Source organism: Alexandromys fortis, unplaced genomic scaffold (genome assembly GCF_014885135.2).
Source record: "Alexandromys fortis isolate MF-2015 unplaced genomic scaffold, M_Fortis_MF-2015_v1.1 scaffold_88, whole genome shotgun sequence".
NCBI lineage: Eukaryota > Metazoa > Chordata > Mammalia > Rodentia > Cricetidae > Alexandromys > Alexandromys fortis.
The window spans coordinates 5,653,238-5,661,902 of NW_026067961.1; the positions used below are offsets into that span (position 1 = coordinate 5,653,238).

The 8,665-nt window shown below is 46.2% G+C and overlaps 1 protein-coding gene across 2 annotated transcripts in view; it reads right to left on the reverse strand.

Annotated features, from left to right (window-relative positions):
- Nucleotides 1-5,062: 5,062 nt before the first annotated feature.
- The window catches only part of Lzic (leucine zipper and CTNNBIP1 domain containing), a 9,789-nt gene continuing 6,186 nt past the window's right edge, over nt 5,063-8,665 (reverse strand). For both annotated transcript variants that reach the window (XM_050153361.1, XM_050153362.1), the window contains exons 5-7: nt 7,741-7,836; nt 7,262-7,343; nt 5,063-5,268 (exon numbers count right to left, since the gene is read on the reverse strand). In XM_050153361.1, the coding sequence (XP_050009318.1) occupies nt 5,210-5,268; nt 7,262-7,343; nt 7,741-7,836 (237 nt within the window). In that variant the 3' untranslated portion in view covers nt 5,063-5,209. The remainder of the gene's footprint in view (nt 5,269-7,261; nt 7,344-7,740; nt 7,837-8,665) is intronic.

Here is an 8,665-nt window from a genome sequence, read left to right on the forward strand (position 1 = left end):
ATGGATTGTACATGGCCATGAGCTACAATCCATTTCTGGCAAACGTTTACTCTGACCTGACCTAAACTACCTGTCTGTTTATCATTGACGTTAATTGCTTTCATGTGGGTCCCCAGGACTGAACTTAGGTTGTCAGGCTTAGCAACAGGTGCCTTTACCCACTGAGCCATCTTGCCAGAACCCTAAACAAACTCCTTTTATAGTATAGTCTCAAATAATATGACAATTTGATGGTGATAAAAATAAATAAGAGCTGACTGCTTGATAGCACACTTTTACATTTTTTATTACTTTATTTAGCTTTATGTGCATTGGTGTGAAGGAGTCAGATTTCCTGGAACTGGAGTTACAGTTATGAGTTGCCATGTGGGTGATGGGAATTGAACCCAGGTCCTCGGGAAGAGCAGCCAGTGCTATTGGGTGCTGAGCCATCCCTCCAGCCCCGTCAGCACTCTTATGAGGCAGTGTGGAGCCACATGCCTGCAATGCCAGCACGCTACCCAGTGTATTCTAGGATATCCTGGGCTGGAGGCTGTCTAAAAAACCCAAATAAATAAAATTTAAAAGATAACTTACATCCTTTTTTTTTTTTTTTGAGACAGAGTTTCTGTGTAGCCCTGGCTGTCCTGGAACTCTATTGTAGACTGTGTCTGGCCGCTGAGTGCTGGGATTAAAGGTGTGCACCACCACCACCCATCTGAGAACGTACATTCTGAACTCGTGTTGAAATAATTGTCTAGAACATGGTTTCATCAGAGGCACTGGAGAATGTACCAGAAGTTCATGGTTACAGTTGCTAGAAATTGGGGCAGAGAATCCATGGCTGATACATGATTTTAGAAATAACCCTTTTCAGGATTGCTGTCATTCACACAGTAGGGAGGGAGGGCCAGAACCTAGAGGGAAGCTTCAGTAAGTACATTGGTTGTCTTGAACACAGGGACCTAAATTCCAGTCTTAGAACACAGAACCCAATGTGGTGGCACATGTTGGTTAATCCCAGCACTAGGGAGACACTGGTGGGTGCCTGGGGTCCCTGGCTGGTCTAGCCTAAACACTGACCTTGAGGTCAATGAAAGACCACAACTCAAAAGAGACGAAGGCTTCCCTGAGGACGACATGGATGTCGGATGTATTCTTTTGATACAGTAATTTTCTTTTCAAGACAGGGTTTCTCTGTGTAGTCCTGGCTGTCCTAGAACTCAGATATCCGCCTGTCTCTGCCTCCTAAGTGTTAGTATTAAAGGTGTGCACTACCACCAACCGGCTTGATACGCAATTTTATATTCATTAAAAAATAAAGCCAAACAACAAAACCTGACTGGCGCTCTCTCTCTCCCTTCTGACAGAGGCTGTGAGCAATGAAACCCCTATATACAAATGACAAACATTAGGGTGCTTCCAACTCAAACCTCGTTAAGTGCTAGATCTGCGGGGAAGAGTGTGACCCCTTGTGTTCAAGGCGCTGCCAGCAACATGGTCTCTATACTGTGAGGTCAATGGAAATAGTAAGAAAAACATCAAAATGGAGGTGAGTTAGGTGTCATAAGTGACATACATTTGGGGATTATCTACTAAAAGCCATACTTTCAGCTGGTTTATAGAAACCTGAAATATTGAACACTTTTCTCCAGTTTCTAATACCTTTTTTGACTCCTAGGGCCAGACAGAATGGAAGTAATTATATGGCCCGATTTGTTCCTGGGAGTCTGTGTGTGAAATGCTGGCAGTTTTAATTTCCATACTAATGTTGGAAAAACATTTCGAGAGGCAAAGTAATAGAAAGGTCTCTGTAATAGAAAAAATACAGAGAAAAAAACAAACACAACAAACAGCAGACAGGAAGGTGAGTGACCGCTGTGGTGATGGCTGGGATCACTTACTCCACGGTGATTCCAACTGCCCATCATTTCTGTAGGAAGACACCATGTCTGCTATTCACTGCAACAGCCTTTCCTTGGCATGCTGCCTTCAGTGAACTCTAACCGGCAAAGCTAACAAGGTGTTTTCCCCCCACGAAGCCTTGGTTTTCTCCTTGAAAACCACCTACCTGTTTTGTAGTTCACAAGATCAAACAAAAAAAATCTGCTTTATTGATCTCACCAACAGCTCATGTAGACACTCACTCATTGGAACCGATTTTTTTTTGCTTCAGCCTTAATTCATTGAGAAATGAGTACATTTATTTATCTATTTTGAGACACGGTCTTGGATTGTAGCTCTGGTTGGCCTGGAGCTCTGAGACCTGCCAACCTCTGCTTCCTCACTGCTAGGATCAAGGTGTGTGTCACCACACCTGGCTTGAATGCAGGGATTTCCCCAAAACATCTTGACATAAGAATGTTAAGAGGCTATGGCTGTGTGTGACAGGACCATCCAAGTTACAGAGATTGGAAAAGTATGCAACTGAGAACAGGAGCATTTAATAACTGCACTGGGGAACGCGACATCGGGGAAGCAGATGTCGAACAGTGCTAAACTGAGCAGCTGACCGGTGGGTTAGCACCAATGCTAGTCTGTACTAAGGAAGGGAGATGCGAAGTAAGGTACAAGGTAGGCCTGCAGAAAGGGAGGCTCCATAGGATGAAGTAACTGAGCCGGGTGTGGAGGCGCACTGTGAGGTCGAGGCCAGCCTGGTCTACAAAGAGAGGAGTTAGTTCTGTGACAGTCGGGACTGTGACACAGAGAAACCCTGTTTCAAAAGCCAAAAGAGAAAAGGATGAAGTAACTGAGGTGAGCACAGACGCCAGCGTCCTTTAATAGAGGACAGCTGTAAGTAGAGGAGGTGGATCTGATGAGCAGTAAGGGCCTCACTACGCTGACCTGGTCGTCTGGTTTGCTTTTTGACTTGAGATAGGTTTCACCAGGAAGCCCTGGTTGGTCTGTACTTCTTCATCCCCCAGTCTCTGCCTCCCAGTACTGGGGTTACAGGTGTGGCCTGGTGCTGTTCTTTAACAATGTTTAAGGGTCACCAAGATTAAGGGTTCCAGACTGACAGGAGCCTCTTTCAGATGAAAAGTACTTTTAGATTCCTGGATTTACTGGGGGATCATGAGGCCTAAGGTCATCTTGTTGGGGCTTAAAAATAACATCACAATTCTGTGACTAGGTACTGACCCAAAGGGAACTGAAAAACCAGGCATTCAACAAGTGCCTGTGTAGACATTTCATAGTGGCACCATTCACAGGAGCTGAGGGTGTGACGAGAACGCAGATGTCATCAGACACACGGCTAAACAAAATGCAGTATTTATACAGAGAAGTGTTATTCAGCCATTAAAAAGAAATGAAGTATTGAAGTGTGTTACACTGTGGGTTAGCCCTAAAATATTGTATGAAGTGAAGAAGCCAGATACATACCAAAGCCACAAAGTGCATAATCACACATCCATTCATGTGAACTATCCAGAGAGATAAGGCCAGGGGACAGGAGAGCACACCAGCGAGCTGATGCTGGAAGGCTGGGAGGAAGGCATTCTGGAGTGATTGCTTACAAGGTTCTCCTGCGGGGGGTGATGGAATAAAAGGATGACTTGGCACTAGGCTGGGAACTGCACAGCACTGTGGAAGTACTGCTACTGAGTCTACGTCGTGACACAGTGACCTCCGTGTTAACACGAGCTTCATCGCTAAGAAACGGTGGTGCCCTACATACAAGCCGTAGGTCACAGCGGGTGCTCAACCTTTCTGGGTGTGCTGCCCTTCAGTGACTGACGTCAGTAGACAGCAAATGGAGACAGCCTGTTGGTGTGGCACAGCGGCACTCATCCACAGAAACGGCTTCTTGGGAGGCTGAGGCCAGAGAAGAGTCTGAGCCTAGGACTCCAATCCAGAGAGAACCCTTTACAATTTTTCTTTTACTTATTGAGTGTGTATGTGGGTATGTCTGTGTATGCATGCACACATATGGGCCATGGCACATATGTGGAGGTCAGAAGAACTTGTAAAAGTCAGCTCTCTTCCTTTACCAGGTGGATCTGGAGATTAAACTTGGGCTACCAGGCTTGGCAGCAGGCACCTGTACCTACTGGGCCATTTGGTTGGCCCAGAGACCCACCCCTCTCAAAAAAATCCCAAAGACATTACAAGTTCCAAATAAGGCATCTACATAGCTGAGGTTCCCTAGTTTGTCCAGGTAGCACAGCACCTAGTGGAGTTAAGCTTATAAGAAGCAGTAAAAATGTTTTTAATTTGTAGAAAGTGCAAAAAAAAAAAAAAAAACCAAAACCAAAACCAAAAAAGCCAGTGAGAAACGCAGAAAGGACTCCTGGGAAGGTACATGTAAGGACGTGGCTGTGCGGCTGCCCGTGCAGTCACCGCTCTCAGGGAGAAACTAGGTTTGTGTTTCTCCCAAACTGCAGTTTACAGTAACTTACTGTTACCACCCTCAGAGTTGGCAAGAGGTCACACTCAGAGAGCCTGGGGCTGCCGTTTCCTATTGCTTCCCCACCGAGACAAGGCAGGAGGTTAAGTTACTTCAGGAGGCTCTCAACAGGGCCTCCCATTGTTGCTTGTTAGAAATTCAGAGCTACAATGGGCCCCATTCATGCTGCCCGTCACAGGCTGGGAACAGCCCCTCAATGTCCACTCAACTCTGGGTTAGGACACGGAATTTTCATAGACGCCAACTTGCACAAATACAAGTTAATTATTAAAACAAAAAACAAAAAACAAAAAAACAAAAAAACTGAAACAGTACAGAATAAAAAAAATAAAACCAGGGGTCAAGACACCTGAGTCAGAGCCATAGCTCTGTCCCTAATGTGACTTTAAACAGATCACATGCTCCTTCTGCATCTTGGTTTCCTTGTGGGAAAATGAAAAGGTTTCTAAAAGTCTGCAGACACAGGAGGGCTAGTGACATCACCGTACTGGTCTCCTCAAGGCGTGCAGACAAGAATCAAGACAATCACTAGCTCACAGCTTTCACTATCAGCACTAAACACAAGGTGTCGTAATAGATGGAACCATCAGAAAGAGTCCAGCAGGTCCTGTGTGTCAACAAGCCCAGGGTCATTGAAGGGAGCCCCATACAGAGAAGGACAAGGACCTTCTAGGATGAAGGACCTAACAGAAGCCACACTGTTTCCGTGTCACCTGCTCTTGGGCATTGTGAGAATCTCTACTGCTTCTCAATGCCTCCAAGTCCTCAGGATGAAAGCACCATGTGCAGCTACGATGGGGCTGGGGGCGCCAAACCACCGCAATGTCATTTCTTGGCTTTTTCAACCTCAAAACCTGCCAGAGCAAGGACTTTATCTCCAGAGCCTAAGGAAAAGACACAAAATAAAAAGGTTATTTCAAGGCATTTACAGTCCCAGGTAAGAAGCAGGCCATACCACATAAACACAGAACAGAAATCAGACACATTAACCTCAACAAAGCCGGCTGCCATCTGGATCTCCTACCCCTCCATAAACACTCCGGCCACAGGAGTGGCTTCCTGGTGAAGAATCCTAACCCAGTTCTAGGTCTGAAGGCAAATATGTAAAATCCTCATTTATAGTTATAATTACATGTTGCTGAAAGGTATTTGAACACAGCTGCAAAGCTGGGGGTACTGGGGCTAAGAAGCTAGTGCTCAGGGATTAAGAGCACTTGCTAGAGGGCCCCCGGTCTGGTTCCCAGTGAACACATCAGTTCACAACTGTAACTCCTGTTGCAGGGGACCCAACACACTCTAATGGACTGCCAAGGCACCATATACATGTAAGCAAAACACTCATACATGTAAATTTTTAAAATAAATAATTCTTTAAAAAAAGGAAAAACATCCGGGTGATGGTGGCGCACGCCTTTAATCCCAGCACTCGGGAGGCAGAGGCAGGCGGATCTCTGTGAGTTTGAGGCCAGCCTGGTCTACAAGAGCTAGTTCCAGGACAGGAACCAAAAGCTACAGAGAAACTCTGTCTCAAAAATCCAAAAAAAAAAAAAAAAAAGGAAAAACAGCTGGGAATGTTGGTGTGTGCCTACAGTCCTAGCTACATGACAGCTGAGGCAGGAGGATGACTTCTGCTGAGAGGTGAAGGCAAGCCTAGACAACACAATAAAGGAGCATCTTAAGAAAAGGTAAGGGGAAGCCGGGCGGTGGTGGAGCACACCTTCAACCCAAGCACTTGGGAAGCAAGGGCAGGAGGATCTCTGTGAGTTTGAGGCCAGCATGGTGTACAGGACAGCCAGGACTTAACAGTATAACTACAGAGAAACCCTGGCTCGAAAAACAAAAACAATTTATTTCATGTGGATGTGCACCATGTGCATGCCTGGTGCCTATAGCCAGAAGAGGCTACCAGAGCCCCTGGAACCAGAGCTACAGACGGTTGTGAGTTATCATGTGGGTGCTGGGCATTCAACCAGGCCCCCTGGAAGAGCAGCCAGTACTCTGAACCATCTTTCCAGCACCATGGCATGTAATTTTTTGAAAATTCATCTGCTTTATTTTATTTTATTTTTAGAGTACTGGGGCTAAGTGTGTGGTACATGCTCACGGTTCTGGCACTTGGGAGGTAAAGGCAGAGAGATGCTGAGTTCAAGGCCAGATGAGGTAAGAGCCTGCATAGAAAAGGGACGAAAGGAAAGGCTAGAAAGTCAGGTCTGTGGTGAAGAATGGCCAGTGTGCTATCTGAGGAGCTGAACTGGATCCTAGCGCCCATATCAGAAAGCTCACAGACATCTTTAACTCTAGGATCCTGGATCTAAGGCTCCATTCTGTGGGTATCTGCATGACCGTGTGCATACACACCACACATGCATACAAAAAAAAGAAATCAGTTCCCAGTACCCACATGGGTGGTTCACAACCACCTGCTCACTCAAGGTCCGGGGACCCAAGGCGTTCATATGGCCTCTTCGGACACCAGCACTCATATGCACAAACACATGCACATACAGACACACATAAAGAAAATTAAATATAAATAATTCTGCCACTTTAAACTCGAAGAAAGGTCATTATGTGGTCTCCAGCACAAGGTGATAGGTTTGATCACCCTTCCCTCCCTCCCTCCCTCCCTCTCTCTCTCTCTCTCTCTCTCTCTCTCTCTCTCTCTCTCTCACACACACACACACACACACACACACACACAGTATCTCTCCCTTAAGACCCTTCTACTCCTGGGAATTCTTTTACTTTCCTTACTAAATCTATGTTTACTCTAAAAGACAGAAGAAAAGGAGTAAAATCAAGCAAGAGGAACAGAGGGGAGGGGAGGGGAAGGAAAGAGATGGGAAGGGAGAGGGAACGAAGAGGAAACTCACTCACCTAGGTCTGTGGAGACTTTCTCAAACTGGCTGAGCGCAGCACCTGCATTGGCTGTCAGGAAGGCCTCGTCATCGTCGGTCAGCTGCACAGGTGAGACAAAGTGCAGTGGGTGAGAGCAAGGGTCAGAGCAAGTCCTAGGACCGCAGTGAGCAAGGCTTAGGGGCTGGGGCGGGCCCAGCAGTTAAAAGCACTCATTGCTTCTGCAGTGGAGCCTGGTGCATTCCCAGCACCCACATGCAGGCTCACAACCAACCCAAACTCCAGTTCCAGGGGATCCACTACTGTCTGCTGACATCCTTGGACACCAGGCACACATGCACATAGCGTACACACATACAAGCAGACAAAACATTCACACACTTAAAATAAACCTAAAATCATTTTTCTTAATTTCTTAGATCTCCAGACCACATCGCAGCACGTTCTGTAACAAGCACAACACAAATGTTCTATCAGCCAATCACACTGCGTGCCAGGACCTTTTCTCCGAGCTTCCTGAGAGCGGTGAGAATCTCCACCTTCTGCTGCGTGTACAGGTCTCTTTCCAGCTTCCCCACCATCAGATCTCTGTCCATCTAAAGAGCAAAGGCAAGGCGCGTGCACATGAGCAAAAGGCAGTCTGTGTAGAAAACCCAGCTTTGCAGTGCTGCTTCTTAGTTTCTTTGTTCTGCTTGTGGTTTGTCGAGATAGGGTTTCTCTAACAGCCCTGGCTGTCCTGAACTCACTCTGTAGACCAGGCTGGCCTCGAACTCACAGAGATCTGTGTGCCTCTGCCTCCTGAGTGCTGGGATTAAAGGTGTGCACCACCACCGCCCAGCCAGTCCTACTTCTTAAAAACAAAAACAAAACTACTTGGTTAATATAAAAAACTATAGAAATAATCTGAAACGTCACGACAGAAGTGCCATCAGGTAAATTTTTGAAATTAAAAAAAAATTACCTTCATTGTTTATCTGGGTGTGCATGCATGTGTGTTCTTGTGTGTGTGTGCCTGTGTGTGAGTGTGCATGCCTGGGATTTTGTGTGAAGTCAGAGGACAAGTTGTGGCAGGTGATTCCTACCATGTGGGCCTGGAGATGGAAATCAAATCAGGTCAGGCTGTCAGGCTTGGTGGCAAGTACCCTTACCCACTGAGCTATCTTGCTGGCCTAGAACAGTTTTTACTCTCCATTTTTGCTTTCTCACTCTGTAGTTCAGGCTGACTTCAAAACATGTACATAACCCTCCTGCCTCAGATTCTTAAATGCTAAGGCCACCGGCATAAGCTACTACATCAGACCAGTTTTTTTTTTTTTTGGTTTTTTGAGACAGGGTTTCTCTGTGGTTTTGGAGCCTGTCCTGGAACTAGCTCTTGTAGACCAGGCTGGTCTCGAACTCACAGAGATCCCCCTGTCTCTGCCTTCC